This window comes from Rutilus rutilus (assembly GCF_951802725.1).
Source record: "Rutilus rutilus genome assembly, chromosome: 13".
In the NCBI taxonomy this organism is placed as follows: Eukaryota; Metazoa; Chordata; class Actinopteri; order Cypriniformes; family Leuciscidae; genus Rutilus; species Rutilus rutilus.
Window position 1 is genome coordinate 22545575 of NC_140218.1, and position 18680 is coordinate 22564254.

Below are 18680 nucleotides of genomic sequence, written 5' to 3' on the forward strand. Positions count from 1 at the left end.
AAAGAAAATTGGTGTCCTTAAAGGTTGGATTTTTCCTAATTTTTTAAATTAAGGCATTAAGTTCAGTTTCCAAAAGATGATTTTTTATTCCTCTTTTTAGTCAACTTTAGCATGGGTGTATTCACTTATGCATTGCACTGTATATCCGGGTATACATATTCAACTATGGCACATGGGTCAGTTAGAGGTAAAGTTCACATGGGTCACATCTGGGCCACACACAGCAAGCCACAACTCACACTAAAACCGGCTTGATGTGTGTGGGCCAGATACAGCCCATATGACCTTTGCTGCTGCCGGAACTGAGCCATATGTGCCATAGTTGGGATACTACTAGGATTTTAGCTGTTTATTAGACCTTATAGAGCCCATATTAATGCCTGATTCTGCATGACGATATTCTACATCCCTTAATCCTACCCAATACCTAAACAACTACCTTACTAACTATTAATAAGCAGTAATTAGGAGTTTATTGAGGTAAAAGTTGTAGTTAATAGTTAGTTATAATATTGAGAAATGGACCCTAACTTTCTATTTTAGAAATGATTAGTTTCCTTAAATATTAAACAGTTCAACTGTTTTCAACATAATAATAATAAATGTTTCTTTAGCATATCAGAATGATTTCTGAAGGATCATGTGACACTGAAGACTGGAGTAATGATGCTAAAAAATAATCTTTGCCAACATAGGAATAAATTACAAATCTATTCAATTAGAAAACAGTTGGTGAGCATGAGACATTTCAACTTTCCAAAAAATCATAACGACAAAACCGTCTAGCATTTATGGCTTTATCCTTACTGAAGGCCAGAAGAGATTAAAAAAGTGCAAGGCATTGACTAGTCATGTGTGGAAAGGAGTATCCGGTTGTAAATACGGAAGCGGTCTGCCTATGCCGTCCTACAGATTTCCTCTGAGGTCCCAGCCAGGAACTTGTTTTGGAATCTGCTGCTGCTGCCTCCACGTTTTTCAGCCAACACTCACCTCACAAGCTACATCCTGTGACTCACCATATCAGAGTCATGTTGAACAGTAACATTAGTTCCTGACATGGCTTTTTCCTGATTCCATCAGCGTGACCTACATACATCAAAAGAATGGATTCTGAGTGTCATTCAGAGACTTCTTTTTTACTTGGGTTTTCTGTGGCTTATAGTTTGCCATACTTGAACCTTTTAACTCCCACTAACCAATTATTCAGAAAACATGCTTCCACGAACTGACCGCAAGAAAAACAATACTTCTGGATGATTTGCTGTTTCAACTCTGTTATGACAGAAAATATGATATATAAAATGAATATAAATCATTTTAAATGAGCCAAAAGAGCCATCTGAGGATTATTGAGCAAGCAATTTTCAGTTTAAAAACAGAATTTCACAATAAAGTATAGTTTTGAATGACTTTTGTACTCGATAGAAACCATGAATCAACATAATCCAGATGAAAAAATAGGTGTGCAACTTTGAATGTACAATAAGTTATGCACCTCAACACGTCATAGTGACATCACTAAACCTCGATAACTAGCTAAGCATATCACACAGCTCAGTAAGAATGCGATTGTACTTCCAAAGGATAAAAAGCCTGCTTTTGTCTGAGTCAACAGCTGTATTTTATGAGTCACAAGGTTCTCAAAGCTGAGCTCATGATGATGCATGCTGGTTTCGAGTGGAAATCATTTGTTCTACGTTTTGGCCTCACTGGTCAGAAAAGAACATTTTCTGTTGGCTAAATAATCAAATCCATCTGTGCAATGCTCATGTTAGAGGTGGGAGCTAGCCGTCATCCGATTCATTACACAACCAGTGAGTTCAGTGCTCACCCTCCCTCACAGTCATAACGAAACTATGCTTGTTGAAAAGTGGCCACTGAGCAGAGTGACGCAATGTGGCATATCCTGTATTTTAGACATTGTGGTAAGGTTGAGAGTATTAATTTGATATTTTGTGAGTCAGTTAGGGCAGAGGTATCAAAATGCACTAAGATTATTCTCCTGGCTCGCTATACAAGAGAATGAAATAATGACTTCAACAGTGAGCCTTAACCACAAAGCTTAGGAAAGAGATATAATAAAGTTTCATGAGCTCTACCATATGGACATCAGTTATACCTCAACCATGTATTCTGTGTAAATCATTCGTACATCCATTGCATTGACATCAACTATTTACTTGAGAATGGTTTTACACACACAGAACCATTCAAAAGAAGATTTTAAGAAGTCTGTTATGTTCACCATGGCTGCATTTTTATTCATCAAAAATGCAGTAAAACAGTAATATTATGAAATATTATTACAATTTAAATAGGTTTTTATTTTATTTTAAAATGTAATTTATTCCTGTAATGGCAAAGCTGAATTTTCAGTCTTCAGTGTCACATGATCCTTCAGAAATCATTCTAATATCCTGATTTTCTGCTCAGGAAACATTTACTATCATAAATAAAAACTTTTGTGTGTGTGAGTGGACACCATGCCATTTTTGGTTTATTTCAGGATTCTTCATTGAATAGAAAGTTCAAAAGAACAGTATATTTGAAATAGAAACAGTTTCTAAACATTAAAGTAACATTATAGGTCACTTTTGATCAATTGAATGCATCATTGCTGAATGTAGTGTATGATTAACGAAGTTCATTCTGCCAGTGTTTCAAGGCCCATATTTAAAGCCACGATTTTTGTAAGAAAACTAAATGTTTTGTTAAACAGTCACAATGTCCCTATTTACAGAGCATTTTTAAAGGTGGTACGTGGTGTTCATAAAGACAGTCATAAAAGGTTTTTACCTTTGTGAACGTCAAATGCAATGCTCTTGTAATCTGTTCAAGTGAGATAACCTGCCCACAAAGTCACCAGACTAACAAGGTTGGGAACTGTGTGGACAGACTGCAAGGTTACGACACCCTACAGTAACTCACTGTGACACTACACCTCTCCTCAGTCTGAAACAACATTTACATATAGTGACCGTTTGTTATATAACTATAGACAATTTCACTATCACACCACCAGTGTTTACATTTCAATGTATTTCAATGATTCTCTGTCATTGCCATTGTTTTAAAATATGGTGCTAAATGTTTTGAATTAAGAAATATTCACTTTTTATTTAATCAAAAATACAGTTTTTTTTTTTTTTACGTTATGCAGAGAAGCAGACAAGCCACTTAACATAGTCCACTGCATGACCAAAAATTATTATGCATCTTTTGTTCTTGTACAAACACAGAAGACCATTGGAGGAAACCACTTTAATTGCCGTTGATTCTGTAAAATCCATATTTTGTTTTCTCAAGTTTTGAATGGCTATTAAAACAATAAAATAAAATACAAAATTCCATGCAAACTGAACAAAATGGACAAAATATGATTATTTTTATTTAGGTAATTCATAATTCCACATGATTAGTTTGAATACATGGTCACATAACTTGATCTAGATCAATTTTAATATGAAACATTAGGTTTTACATGAATAAATACAGGTATCTTTAAGGTACATAAAATGCAAGAAATGTGATTCAACATGTACTGTTTAATAAATCTTCTAAATAAATAAAACAGACATGATTACGTTAAAAAAAGCACATTTGGTCTATTTCTAAAAATCACTGAATGAATCACAAAAGAATATAAGTGACGTCTAGGACGGAATATAAAAGAAGTCGACAACGTGCAGATTTGGTTCTCTCATTTACATTTATCTGCTCTCGCCATCACATGGGTTCCCACAAATCATAACTCTGTTTTCCAAACGGGCACGTTCAGCTGCAAACACTAGTTTATGACTCGCTAGTGTCTCCTTAGGACCTGACCTAATCAGAGTTGGGTCCTTATTCTATATTGAGAAAGAGAGAAGCATTGGGAGTGATCAGATTACTCAAGATTCTACAACAAATACAGAGAAAATGATCTTACAGATCTATCATCTTACCATCACAGCTGCAATGAAAGAGTCGATCAGGTGATAATCTGCAGAGCCGTGACCTCCTTTACCAAAGTTACCTGGAACCCTCGTGTCGGCGGTATGCTTTGTGGTCCTATTAGTGAGGAAGTCGAACACTTTGATCTCATGTCCATCATAGGACAGCTCCCCCTTGTGAGAGAATAAACAAATAGGTGTTAAACCCCCATACAGTCTTCAAAGTGTTGGAATATTGACACAACTGAGCAGGAAGTCCCACCTTACTACCATGGATAGATGTTCTGCGTTGACATATTTCCTCTGTAAATGCTACCATGGTGAACGCGGCAGTCAAGCCTCCTTCAAATTCCATGGTCACTACCTGCAATAAATGATTTCATAATAAAACAATATTCTTTGTTAATGACAGGAAACATCATTACAAGCATATATAAACTGTATGAGCTTCACCAACCTGGTTTGAGCACACATCATTGTCACATTCGTAGACACAGCGGCCATAAGGTCCTGTTCTGAGGGCTTCAGTCACAGATTCAATATCAGGAACCGAGCTGCGGCAAATTACTGAAACCGGCCAGCCATCATTCCCCTGATTTATGAATAACATAAATAAATAAAGTAAATGTTCATTTTGTGTTATATGCATCATATGATTATAAGCTTCAAAAAGCAGAGTAAATAAAGTTTTGGAGTTGGTAAGATATTTTAATGTTTTTAAAGGAAGTATTATATGTTCACAAAGTCTGCATTTATTTGCATTTATTTATTTGTTAAAATAGTAATATTGTGAAAGATTATTACAATTTAAAATGTAATTTATTCCTGTGATGGAAAGCTGAATTTTCAGCATCATTACTCCAATCTTCAGTGTCACATGATCCTTCAGAAATCATTCTAATATGCTGATTTGAAGTCCTTACATTACTTTTGAGCAATTTAATGTGTCCATGCTGAATCAAAGGACTCATTTCTTTAAAATATCTTACTGACACCAAACTTTGGAATGGTAGTGCACATAAACACATTACTCTTTTCACTCGATCCAGGTAGATTTTCTTTGCAGAGTACGCACAATCCCCTTCTACAGGACAGTCTAAACAGCGATTTGCAGCCTTTGCTGGCTAGGAAAAGTGAGAAATAATTATATATATATATATATATATTTTTTTTTTTTAGAAATCTCACAATGTTTTTCATTTAATAGTAAAAAAAAAAAAAAAAAAAAAAAAAAATCCAACCTTGTTCTCTTTTGTGAAGTGGCTAAGCGACCCAAATGATGAAACTTTTAAACACCTGTAAAATAAAATCCCCAAACCTATTATTTCGAAACCATCTAAACCTTAAGATCTACCTTAAAACGTCGTGAATATTCATACACGAAGAAGCTGGAAAAATTATGTTTTACGGAAAGAAGCAGACGCAAAAATACAGAGCTAAAACTTGTGACCCACTAACATGAGGTTAAAAAAGACCCATCCCATGCAATCAGTTTGAACATATAGAGAAACACTGATAAAAGAAGATAAGACATTCCATACATTCTTTCTACCAATTCACTATTACTTTGTCTTCAGCTCAGCAGTGCACGTGCGCAAGTCATGTTAGATTAAGTGTACCTTCGTCCGCCAGCCCAGTGATGAATCAGATCCAAATCATGGCAGGATTTGGCTAACAGAGCAAAAGAGCTTTCTGCCTCGTTTCTCCAGTTCCCTCTGACAAAGGAGTGAGCAAAATGATAGAACCCCACCTATCAGAGAAGACAGGGCTGACACTACACAACCGCACGCAGCACACGCACACGGACACTGCAAGTTTATTTAAACACAACCTACCGGTTCAAAATGTTGAATGTGGATGACATCTCCAATCACTCCGCTGTCAATTAGCACCTGAATTAAAGAAAAGAAAAAGGACATGTTTTCTTGTGCCTGAGAGCTAATATGATTGTTTATTAGGATTCAAAGGAAAGCGTAACTACTTTTATTTTGTGGATCACAGGGTCGTATCGGAGAACGTGGCACACCGTGAGCATGACACCACTCTGAATGCAAGTCTCTACAATCTCTGTGCAGTCCTCCTCTGTAACCTTAGACACCAATATAATAGAAATAATAAAATAATCATACAAATATTAATATGACACACAAATTACGAACAATACCACAGAGGTTTGTGTGTCAATGAAATATAGTAAGAGAGTGAAAAATCGTATTAATGGTGGTTTAATATGCTTTTGAAAACCTATTTTCGAGAAGTTTAAATTTAGCGATTCTAAAAAATGTCATGTGGTGTAACATCAATCAATTGTCCTCGCACCTTTTCCAACTTATTAATATAGATGATGTATATATATAACAAATATTTCACATAGTACTTTTTTTTTGCAAATATTGTGAATTATTTATAATAATACAAATGGGGGGGTTTGTTACATTACATTTTACAGCCTAAATTAATTAAAATATATCTTTTTTTAAGTACAAAAAATAAATAAAAGTTTATGACAAAACTACTTAATAATAATCATATAGTATAATATAATATTATAAACTATGATAATAGTTTTTTTTTCTTCATGATGATAGCAGGACAATTTTTCTACTTTATACCCCCCAAAAATATCAAAATGAATTTTAATTTAATTCAGAAATTAAAAACTCATACTAGAAGAGGTGTATTCAAATAATGTATGTAGTGCATGAAATGCATTTTAATTTTTAAATCAATCAACAGATCCCGTCCAAAACAAAAAATCATAATGTCGCCATGGACAATTAACCCAATCAGAGGCCCTGGGCATTTAACTACCAGGGGCCCCAGGCTGCATGCACACCCATACATTCCTCAAAAATGCACACTATTGCCTATATATAGACCCATGGTTGTACAACAGTTCAATAAACAAGAAGATAACATAAAATTTCTCACATTTTAGATACAATATTGTCTTTTTTTGCTCTATCTCGCCAACGATAAATAGTTCTAAACAAAGCCACGGCAGAACCGTTGTGCATCTCCGAGCAACACACAGTGGTATTTCATTCATGAATGAATTTGCGTTTGGAAAGAATCGGTTGAGTGAATGATTCAATGACCCATTCATAAAGTCAGTCACTTGCTTCGTTCCTGAATGAATAAGCCGTTTTGAAAGAATCAGTCATGGAGCCTTTTGGCAAAAATACACTTACAGCCATTGGTTTCTCCAGCAATACATGGTAGCCTTTCTTAGCTAAAGCCACAGCAGGGTCCTGAAGAACAAAACAATGATTGGACACTGACTGAACCCATTTAAAGCAGACAACTTGAAGTGCAAGTTATGTCATTCATTAACGAGTAAAAAAATAGCTAAGCACACCATGCTGATTTAAAAAAAACTCTATCATGTGAACATTGACCAAACGAACCTTGTGAAGACGATCGGGAGTGCAGATCAATACAGCATCTGCAAATTTCTCTCTCTCTACTATAGAACGCCAATCTATGTAAAAAGCAAACAAATGTACTTCCAAAAAGAAACACATCCAACATTGTTACAACATAAAGCTGAGAAACAAAGCTGGACGTCACGTACCATTAAAAGTGTTTTGATCAGCTACTTTGTGATGTGCCTGAAGCTTCTTTCGAGCAAAATCTCTGGGGTCAGCAATTCCTACTACCTATGAGGAAACAGTTATAGTCAGGATTTTATTTTTTTCTGGTTGTGATGAAATAACAGAGTCGATACTGTCGATATGAGATTAAAACACAAATAATACCCGCATGCGGTCAGGATAAATCACAGCATAGTCTGAATAATTTTCTCCTCTGTTGCCAGCTCCAACCACGATAACATCCACAGGCGATGGCATTATAGCAGATCCCTGCAGATTTAACAACATATAGACTTAATGTTTTTTTTTAAGTTTCATAGTTTCATTCTTCCTACAACCAAATAAGCAGTACATAATTTGATCTGTATATTACATAGCATTTGACATCTTACCATGCAAAATTCTTAAGACTGAAGATCTGTGGTTGGGACTTTGCTTTATAGGTTTGTCTCCCTTTAACTTCACAGGGTTATAAAGTACAGTGACTTTATGATAGGTTAGATACTGGTTACCAAACTGCAGTAAATTATTAAATCCAAAGAGGCATTTTTGCATGGTATTGATAAATCAAATCTTTGCAGAGACAAACAATAGACTGTGATTGTGAATAGGAGAGACTTTAAAGTGAACTTGTCTTTTGTAAACAGATCAAACGCTTGTGATATTATCTGAAGAAATAAGGGACGGCCGTCGTGTTTTCATGCGTTACCTTAGCTCTCAGCGCCTCACAACGGACGTCTTGGTCCTTAATCGGATTACGATCATATATGTGCTTGATTACGTGTATGAATGCAAACTTCGCCTGTGGTTACATATATGAATATATGTAAAACAAAATACAAAGACAGTTTAGGCTGACAGCGTCTTGACTAGAGCGCTCGGCTCATTCACAATGGATTTGTTACTTCCTTCCTTGTTTACGTTTGAGCGATGACGTTCAAATGACGCAAGAGCAACGCTCGAAAGAACATGCAATGTACCAAGTCATTTTTTTTCAACGGAACACATACAATTTTAAGAACATCCTGGCCTAAAATGACAACAAAAACACCCTAAAAGCACTTTCGGTACACGGTTCGTGGCCTATATTATTAGTCTTTGTAACAATCCAATTGTGTTAGGAACAGACCGATATACTGAAATCTTGAGAAAAATGTTGATGTTTATGATGATGTATGTATGTTTATGTTGATGCTTATGCTCTTAAATGACGTTTGCACTTAAGTTTTTTTTTTACCTCTATTTGCATTGATTTATGTTGTTCTGTCCAAGTTATTCTTTCTTATTTAATTTCGTATTTCCCCTTTTCTCCCTCGAACTATATCTGGGTTTATATGTTCTTAAAAAATTATTGTGTACTGTTTTTTACTGGGGGGGGTTCCGCTTCTTTTTCAGTCCATATCATTACTTCACTTCGTTCATTTGTGAACTGGATGAATGTATCGGTTTTATGTAAGAGATGTAGGGTTTTGCATCAAGTTCACCTGAGGAAGTACTCCCTCTTGTGGACGTAGTGATACATACAGCTCTCCGAATTGAATCTTGCAGTTGAAAACTGCACATTTCACGAGTTCACATCTACATATAATTAATACAATAAGTTTATGCGTATTTGGCGTGCTATCCGGGGGTCGATATTTTTTTTTCACAGGATGGTAGGGGAAGACTCATGAATATTCATTAGGGAAGTCATCCCTGATTGGTCTGATGACCTACCCCTAACCCCACCCCTAAACCTACCCGCCACTGGGGGTCTGATGACCTACCCCTAACCCCGCCCTAAACCTACCCGTCACTGGGGTTAAGACCAATCAGGGATGACTTCCCTAATGAATATTCATGAGTCTTCCCCTACCATCCTGTGAAAAAAAATATCGCGTCCGGGGGCAGGGCTCCGAGCTCGGAGTTAGGCCCGAACCCAAAGTACTCCCCCAGTTGGTAAGTGTAGATGGAACTGGAAGTGAGGAGATGGGGTGGAGGAGGGATGCTGACAAACTTTCAATGAACAGAGATAGGTCTGCTGTGAATTTATACTCTGTCATTGAGTTGATTACTGATTAATCTCCAGCTGTGCATAATTTGGTTAATTATCTGAACCTGCTCCTCCCGAACTTTGTTAAATAAAACCTCATTTATTTTGTACTCTCTGTCTATGCCATATACTGGATTTCTTTTAGCTCTTAACTGTTCACAACTCACCCACAAAGTGTGTCAGACACGACACCTATAGCAGCCACTTTATAAAATTTGCTGACGGGACAGTGGTGGTGGGCGTTATCATTCGAGAGAGGTACAAAGAGGTGAGAGACAGATGTGGTGTACAGAGGGTGGAATCTTTTCCAAGAAAGAAAGCGATAATGACTCAACTTGAGTAGACGTTGTCTTTGCAGCAAATTAGCATTTCTGATTTCTGAAGACAAAAAAATCTGGATTCTTTGATGAATAGAAAGTTCAAAAGAAAAGCATTTATTTGAATGTTATTTGTGTTGGAACATTGTAAATGTCTTGTAAATGTATTTACTGTCACTCCCTGCTAAATAAATTAATTCATTTCATAAAAATCATACTGCCCCAAACAAACAGTAGTATACATGTCTGACAAATTTTGACAAAACCCTATAAAAATTCTTGCCATAATGTTTGCCTGATTAAACAAATCAATATAAAGACATGAGCCATTCTGTCACCATCAGTTCACAATTAAACATCTCGAGCATGTTTCATCTCTAGTGGACAGTACATGGACCAGAGACTTCTCGTTTTATTCTAGCCCTCAGTCTGCGCAGTTCTGCGTGGCCACTGTCCACTTTAAGCCCGGTCTCTGTCAGAAGCCAAGCTTTGTCAAGTTTCTGCTCTCCATAGTTCTGCAGGGCAAAGCGCAGGAACTTTTCAGCAAGGCGTTGTGTTCCCAGACCAGCCTCCACACACAGCAGTGCCTGTCCCTCATGCAGATCCAGGGCTTGAGAAATGTCCTGTAAGCCAGACTCTTCACGGGAACACAATAGCAGACTACGGCCTCGGCGGCAAAGGTCCTCTGCCCAAACCTTTGGCTCCTCGCTGCCATCTGCATTGTGGCCCTGAATGACCTTATTCAAATCAGACACAGCCCTGTCATGGAGGCCCAGGTGGGCCAGGCAGGCTGCACGCTGCCTGAGGTACTGAAGCTTCATCTCACTGACCGCTCGCACTGCTAGCGTGAGGAGGGCTAAAGCGTGCTCCCACTGGCCACTTTCAGACACAATGGCGGCCTGCTGGGATGCTGCCTGGAAGCACAGAATCATTTTATGAGACACTGTAGAGTTAAGTAAGGTCATCAATACAGAAGAGAAAATTGAAAAAGAACAGAAACAGTACTTGTACTAGGGCTGTGAACAAGGCCAGGGCCTTACACCATGATGGTAGTGGAACAAACTCAGGGTTACAGGATTAGTTTCAAGTTGACAAAACCAAACCAGTCCAACCAGGCTTTGTTAGTACCATGATGCTGATCATCAACTTTCTCTGTCAACTCAGGATCTGATCCTGAGTTTAGGAGTTTAGGTGTGACATCAGTAGCGAACAGCCAATCACATGCTGAGAAAGAGTGAAACTGCGATTCACTTCTCTCTTCTGCAGAATATTACGAGATTGAAAAACATTAGGAATTGAAACTAATTTACACAGCAAGAAGAAAATAGCTGTCTATGAAACACAACAACTAAAAGAAAAAGTCTTGCTATATCAGTGCAAGTAAAAGTTGTGAAGTTAGTTTATACAGTTGATAAAGGTATAGAGAGAATTGAACATTTAAGCTCACATGTAGTCATTTTATAGCTTTATCTATTGATTCTAAAGCGTATTTATATTACCTTTTACATATTCATTCCTTTAAACTGTGAGTAATAATTGATAAACTAAAACTGTACATGTGTGATCTATTAATAATTACATAAATAACATCTAAATCATACAAAATTATTATTCTAAATAAGCGTTACTAAAAGCCAGACGATTTTGTCTTTAAAAATCATTTGCTATATAGTGACCTTTAATTTGGAGTAGAAACAGGTGGAGTGATTTTATAGCATCAGACATGTGTCAGTTTGCTCACAGCTGATTGGTCCAAGTTCGGGTTGCAACCTCTTACCTGGAACATGACCAGCCCCGGACCAGTTTAGCCGTGGAGCGTTAGTCACTATGGCGATGAACACTGCTAAAAGCCAAACCACTTTCATGGTGCCTAAAACCCAGGGTTGGCGCAAACTAAACTGAAACATATCTGGCCAGTCACCTAAACCGGCTTCATGGTATAGGCCCCAGTGCTGCACAATAACAATATAATTTCCGTTTTCAAGTATAAAATGAGTAATTTATGTGTAATTTAACTGTAATGGGTTATCTGTATCTGTGGGTGGTTTTTGCGTTAGTTCTGTTTCCTGTGTTTGTATAAGTTCCCATGGTTTCACATTGACACACACAAACACACACACACACACACACACACACTGGTTTCCATGTTTTATACTGTACAAACTACACTACACTATGCTAAACCTACCCATCACAGAAAACTTTCTGCATTTTTAGATTTTCAAAACACTTAATTTAGTATGATTTATAAGCTGTTTTCCTCATAGGGACCAAAACATATGTCCCCATAAGGTCAAATTTACTGGTATTACTAACCTTGTGGGGACCAGGTTCACACACATGACTAGTGATTACCTGTGCCAAGCGTTTTCTTTGAGCTGACTGCATGAGACTGATTAGAAAGTCTAGAGTTGCTGGATCTTTCTCAGCCACCACACTCAAATAGTTGGTTGCCACTTTGTAGTTCTGCTGCCAGGCCTTCACGACACCCCACCTGGCCTTAGCTGCGACATCTCGAGGCTCTTGACCAAACACCTGCTTCAGGTGCACTCCTGCAGCATTCACCTCCCCTTTAAAAACATAGTTTCAAACACCAACTTTATAAAACACATTTTACATAGACATAATGTATATATTTTTTATTTGTCTAACACATTTGATGTAGAATAAACAACCTACTGGCCCACATACTTGACTCTTTTATGCTGTATACTGCTCCCTTACCTTTGGCAAATAGTGTATCTATGTACAGGAGGTGCCACCTGGGTTCCTTGCAGTCAGTGTTCATTAGTGCTCCACCAATCAAAAAGGCCTCTCGGAGGTGCTCCTCCCGGCAGGGTACAGGGTTAGCCAACAGAGTCTCTGACAGGCTGCTGCGACAGTGCTGACCTAACCATTCACTGACCAGTCTCTTTGCTTTGTCTTTAAGTGATAGCATGCTCTGAGTGACCTCCTCAGCACCACACTGAAGGGCAACTAGTATGTCTAGTGTGCATTCCTGGTGAATTATTGATATTAATAGTGTCAGTTTACAAGCATGTAGGAAATATTACTTTAAGTGTCTGTTATTTCAGCCACTGATCTTGAAATATTGGTAACACTTTATAATTAAGCTCAACTTGACATATACATTAAATAATGCATTACAGTTTACAGCATTTAAGTTATTTTTTATATAAATAATGTAATATGTATAAATATAAATTAAAATGTCTGAAAATGTATTACTATATGTAGATTATTCAAAGTTTTTTTTTTTTTTGTGATCTATTGCATTTACTATGCGTGAACCTTATTGTAATGTGTTATTGAATCATGAACCCATCTTTAAAAACACTTTTTGGCTCCCATAGGTGGAGGTCTTTGTTTTTGCTACCACACCTTCTGCTGGTTCAGCATAAGATACGTGAATCCTCTTCCACACAAAGCCTGCACATGTTCTGGGTGCTCTTTAAGGATCGCAGTGAAGTCAAAGATAGCCGTCTTCCATTGGCCCAATAGAGCATAACATTTTGCTCTCTCCAGCAGGGAATCTATTGCGCCACCACCTAAAGAATAATCGGAAGTAGAACTCAAGAAGAACTCAATTAAGAAAATAGCAGTATTCTGTTCTGAGTTACCTTTATCTCTTTCTTTACAATATAATTGCTGTAAGTGATTATGAGAGTTACATGAAACATAAAAGCCAAGATCATATAATGGAAATCAATTACAGGAGAAAGTAAAGGAAAATTGCAGAGCTGAAAAGGAGCTGAAACTGCGTCAATCAGATATCAATCAAAAGTGTGAATTCCTCTTTGCATTTGCACTTTTTCCTTTCCATTTGACCCTAATAACCATATATATTTTGTAATGTAACTTAATATATTACTGCATGTGTCTGAATTTAACATACCTGAAGCCATAATGGCAATGGACAAATAGGCCACAGCTTCCCTTATTGCACTTTCTGCTTGTTGGCCACACAGTATACGTTTGGAAGCGGTGTGACAATGTTTTTCTAGAAGTGCTCGGTCTTGTAAAGATGTTACAGAGAGAAGGGGACGTAGACAGCTGGTGTCTCCTGAATTAATCAGCTTTTTCAGTAGCTGTAAGACACCAGAGATATTACTCGATATGACGCAGAAAATAAATAAACTATTATCATAGAAATACTTAATGATTTAAATGTGATAAAACTAAGAAATATAATCTGGCACCTGATAGGCATCATAGAGGAAGCCTCGATGGAGCTGCAGTATTGCAAGACGTGCGAGAATCGGTGGACGTGGGGCTGTGTGCTCAATGTTGAGAAGAAGACGGTAAGCCTCCTCAACACGACCCAACTGGTACAGAGCATCTGCTGTGAGAATCTGGGGTCCATCGGCACCGGGCTGTAACTCCATTAGTAGAAGAGCAAGAGCGTGCACTCCAACGGAAGACCTGAAGGAAGCACAGGAAAATGAATAAGACAGTGGTGTCCAATCCTGTTTCGGGAAGGCCAATGGTCTTGAGGTGCGTTCAGGCCATGTCGTAATTACCGTAATGATTCTGAACTGTAAAAAGCCTTCACGTGCTTGTATAACTTGAACATTAAAATGTGTAAACTCATGATTTTCTGAGAGCTATGACTTGTGCAGATTTGACCAATGCAGATTTAAAGTGTGTCCGATCGGTGTACGACATCAAAGTACCGCGAGAGCGAATTTGAAAGCACACACAGCTTTATTTACAGTAATTATGACATAGCGTGCCGTGAACACAGCTACAACACAAATTAAACACACCTGAACCAGCTAATCAAGGTCTTCAGGATCTTTTGCTGTGTCTCATTTCATAGACTGCACCCTTGGGAGGTTGCATATGTCGGAAACATACGTCATTTCAGAAAAGTAACCATTCTAAAATTGATTGTTATTGCTTGTGAGACGTAAATTACTGTAATTTACTTCTTACCTCGGAATCTAATGGTTACTTTTCTGGAATGGGTCAGCCTCCATAATGTATGCAACCGGCAAATGTGACCTCTGGAGGGTGCAGCCTTCGAAATGAGACACAGCAACTATAAACTTCTAGTCAGTTAGGTTGGAGCTAAACTCTGCAGACAGAAGGCCCTCCAGGAGTGCTTATCGACACCGATAAGCCGATAATTATTCTATTCTATTTTGTCTAAATACATAAAAAATTCAACACCAAAAACTAAAATAATTAAATGCTACAAAGTGTATTTAGACATGACAATATTACAATTCACAGTATAAGACAAAAGGAGAGATTTTGCAAGACAATTAAGTTTCATTCAGAATCTGAAAAATGCAAATGTACCTCTGTTTGTTGTTGGTGTGACCTTCCTCATGCTCTTGTTTTGCTGTAGGATTTGAGTCAGCTTTTTGTTCTTCAGTCCCCTCAAGCATAACCCTTCCCTGTTCCAGCAACACAGTGCACAGCAACCCACGGTAGTTCCATGGCACCAGGCACCGAACAGTTACAGCGGTGTCCTGCAGCTGTAATCGGCTCGCCGTAACGTAATCTAGAGCAGTAAGGTAGTGTGAGCCACCCATCATACGCAGGACACCCCTGCCACAGAGTGCACGGACACAGCTGGGTGGGTGAGGAGTATTATGCTCAATAACCGCTTGGAAATCTTCCAGAGCACCTTTATGGTCCTCGGTGAAGAGTCGGGAAAACCCTCTGAGCACTTGCACGGTGTTCTGGTAGCTCTGCTGGGCTGGAGCTGCAGCGGCTAGCTGGCTACTTATGGAAAGGGCTTCTTTATGTTCCCCACGCAAGAGGAGGCAGTCTGCCAGACGCACCCGCAGTTCCCTACCTCCTCCGTCTGACTCCAAGTGGCAGAGAGCTCGCAGCTGAGCAATAACGGGATCCAACAACTCCACTCCTTTTGAAGACCGAAGGTCAGGCCTTATGAGAACTGTGTCCCTGAACTCCAAGACACCCTTCTCTGCCTGTTGGCGCAGCTGGATGCGGGCAGCCAACCCAATGCCATTGTCTGAGAAAAGGCTCTGGAATTGCTGTCTTGCTGTCGCTGGATGAAGTGCAAAGCCGTCACCCAGGTCTTTGCAGACTTCTCTTGCTCGTCCTCCTGCTGAAAAATGAGCAGCTGCTCTGCCCACCAGTAAACAAGCTCTTTTCTCTGGTGCCATTACATGATCAGTCTGTGATTCATCTAGTTTAAGGGCCAGCGACAAAGCTTCTGCACTTTCTGTGAACTTTCCTGATGAAAACAAGACTGCAGCCTGAAGCTCTCTCACCTGGATGTCATTAGGTGAAATGGCAAGTAAAAACTCAACCGTTTTGGTGGGATCCATGTCGTCACTCGCTTGTGTAGGACTCGATGCTTTCTCTATCTGCCCCTTAGCATGAAGTATGGAATATCTCAGAGACATTTGCTGGTAAAAGGCTTTAATTAATAGTTCCACATGTTTAGTTTGCCTTTCTTTAACAAGTCTAATAGTTTCTGATTTATTTCCATTAAAGGCTTGCAGATAAAGCTGAGGACCTTTGGGATTTTGAGGGTCTGAGAGCAAGCAGGCTAGAGCTCTAGTTAACTCCAGAACTAACCGTGTGTGACCCGCAGGTTGGGGCATTTGTTTTCCCCCTAGAAGAGCGGAACACCGTGCGAAAATCTCGTCCGAGGCATGACCTGTCCCCTGCAGGACAGACTCCATTTTATAAAGAGAAGCAGAAATATTATTGGGGCATAATGTAGACAGAAATACAGCAACAAGACCTTTGCTCAGGCCCTCAATTGAGTTGTGTGTGACGCCATCAAGCCAGGCCTCCAGAGTAGAGATCACCTCCTCTAAGCAACCTGTGTTAAGGCCACGCATGTGTCCTACAGTGGATCCTGCATGATTTCCAAAAGCATGGGTGTACAGAGCAGCAGCTCTGCCAGGGTCCCCAGAGAGCAATATTTTGTCCCCCTCTCTGCACAGTTCAGCTGCACCTTTATGCATGCCATTCATCTCTCTTCTCTGTAATGCTATTTACATTTGGACATTTCCTCCACAAGGGTCCTCAAAGACCTTTGAAAGAATTTGAAAGCACATTATTAAAAGGCATCTTTCTCTTGCTCTTATTAATATCATGCATTGAATGAGTTAAATAAATGACACTAAATTGCTGATTTAAAAGTAGGCTTTTATAGTAGGCTAGGCTATATTTTTTATGTTACTAGATTATTTTTTAAAGTAGAGTGATAAGTATATTTTTCTGTTCATCAGTATAACTGTTCATAGACAATAGTATTTATTTATTCCAATATTCACTAGGCTACCTATTAATAGTCCATTTGTACCAGGTACTTATTCCCTAGTTACTAGTATTCCAGTGACAAGTATCTTTTCCAGCGTTACTAGTTTATTTATTAGATAGTAGTAGCTTGTAACTATATCTATCCCATTTAACATCTATCCCATTTAACTTGTTTCCTTGTGGTATAATGGCTAGTCAGGCTACTAGTTCAAGTAGGAATCTTATTAAAAATATTACTAGTTCTATTTCGGATAGTGACTAGCAGCAAATGAAGAACTAATATCCACTAAACAAATTTAGGAATAAGCACTGGCTATCTAATGAATTGTTGAAACTTTTTTGAAACAGATACTAGTCAGTAGTCAATGATGGATTATCAGTTCTAAGCAATACATTTTAGCATGGCTTCCAGCAGACACCAAAACAATATCGAGATCAGCGGATGATTTACTCACCTTTCTGTGTCTGTGAGAGTCTGAGAGAGAGGGTACAGTCCACGCACTTTTTGTCGGCTTCTCCTGTCTTATCTTAAACGAGTTAAACATTATTTTCTGAGATGTACCGCATATTAAACACTATTTAGATGGGCCACATATTAATCTTTGTAGACTTTTTCCCCCCTTCAAAATAACTGTCAAAAGATGCGACTTTCTGGTTAAAGAAAAGCTTGGTCCCGAAAAAGCATCTTGCTGAAACTCAATATGCCGACCCCATAAGTGAAAGACGATAGGAAGACGAAACAAAGAAAAACAAAACACTTTAACACAGAGAAAACACAAAATGTAAAACGGGAATGTATTGGCTTGGGCAGGTGCTCGTCTGTTCTCTAGTAAGAATAGGATACTAATAATTACTTACGACTGTGACACAACGCGTCAGTCTTCTTCATTAACTACTTATCTTCTAATATCTTAGCAACGTATAGGGCAAAAATTTAATGAAGTCTTCAGGGTCTTTATTCGGTCACCTGTTGCGCGACTTTGTAACATCTAAATTCCAAAAACGTTGGCTCTAGGCAAACACGCTTCGCGCTGCATCTGTTCACTATGGAAACGATCAACTAACAATGTGTGTTCTAAGAAAGTTAAACATTTCCTAACCATTACGTTATAGAACCGTTATTTCCAAAAACTTTTTTTTTTAAAATGTTTTGAAAACGTTCTGGTTAAACAAACGTTCTACAATTTCGTTCTAGAAAACGTTCTTATTATGTAGCCTACATCCTGTTGGTATTGGGTATTATCCCACGAACATTGCTTATATTCATGTTGTTTATGCACCGAAATTGTCCACAAAAGTGTTTTTTAAATTGACTTTTAAAATACACAAACTTGATTATGACTGAAATTGCGACAGTTAAAGAGGATTAGACTAAAGCAATTATAAAACAGAACATAAAATAATGAAAATAGTAGAGATAATGGAACACTCTAGAATGTAAAAATGTACAGGGGAGAGTGGGGTGATTTGTGCCAGGGGGGAAGTAGTTCCACCACTTGTTTCTGGAAAACCATAGAAGAAATTGGTCATGTGACCACATAATTTTGAAAAGCAA

General features: G+C 38.2%; 2 protein-coding genes across 5 annotated transcripts; both read right to left on the bottom strand.

Moving 5' to 3' along the window:
- Nucleotides 1-3366: 3366 nt before the first annotated feature.
- Nucleotides 3367-8460, bottom strand: LOC311302230 (putative oxidoreductase YteT). 4 transcript variants are annotated; one of them, XM_084427934.1, is made up of 15 exons: nucleotides 8235-8460; nucleotides 7918-7984; nucleotides 7691-7795; nucleotides 7507-7591; nucleotides 7340-7413; nucleotides 7124-7183; nucleotides 5914-6021; nucleotides 5768-5824; nucleotides 5552-5682; nucleotides 5174-5228; nucleotides 4964-5056; nucleotides 4386-4524; nucleotides 4195-4292; nucleotides 3945-4106; nucleotides 3367-3848 (listed from the first exon to the last, which is right to left on the bottom strand). In XM_084427934.1, the coding sequence occupies exons 2-15, from the start codon at nucleotides 7918-7920 to the stop codon at nucleotides 3711-3713; spliced, it is 1308 nt and encodes a 435-aa protein (XP_084284060.1). In that variant the 5' UTR covers nucleotides 7921-7984; nucleotides 8235-8460; the 3' UTR covers nucleotides 3367-3710. The 4 variants fall into 4 exon arrangements, with proteins under 4 accessions (XP_084284060.1, XP_084284057.1, XP_084284058.1 ...); XM_084427931.1 differs by having other exon boundaries at nucleotides 4195-4296; nucleotides 4390-4524; nucleotides 8235-8440; XM_084427932.1 differs by lacking the exon at nucleotides 7918-7984 and having other exon boundaries at nucleotides 4195-4296; nucleotides 4390-4524; nucleotides 8235-8454.
- Nucleotides 8461-9970: 1510 nt separating this feature from the next.
- ttc34 (tetratricopeptide repeat domain 34) lies at nucleotides 9971-16836 on the bottom strand (the record flags this gene model as incomplete). The annotated part of the gene is made up of 7 exons (XM_084429182.1): nucleotides 9971-10788; nucleotides 12230-12444; nucleotides 12599-12872; nucleotides 13256-13422; nucleotides 13770-13962; nucleotides 14074-14296; nucleotides 15179-16836. The coding sequence occupies 7 exons, from the start codon at nucleotides 16834-16836 to the stop codon at nucleotides 10252-10254; spliced, it is 3267 nt and encodes a 1088-aa protein (XP_084285308.1). The 3' UTR covers nucleotides 9971-10251.
- Between the last annotated feature and the right edge of the window lie 1844 nt (nucleotides 16837-18680).

Coding starts and splice junctions, on each gene's coding strand:
- LOC311302230 (XM_084427934.1), bottom strand. Junction 7,184..7,339: donor CTCCCGATCGTCTTCACAAG/GTTCGTTTGGTC, acceptor TTTGTTCTTCAG/GACCCTGCTGTGGCTTTAGC. Junction 3,849..3,944: donor CTTTCATTGCAGCTGTGATG/GTAAGATGATAG, acceptor TTCTCAATATAG/AATAAGGACCCAACTCTGAT.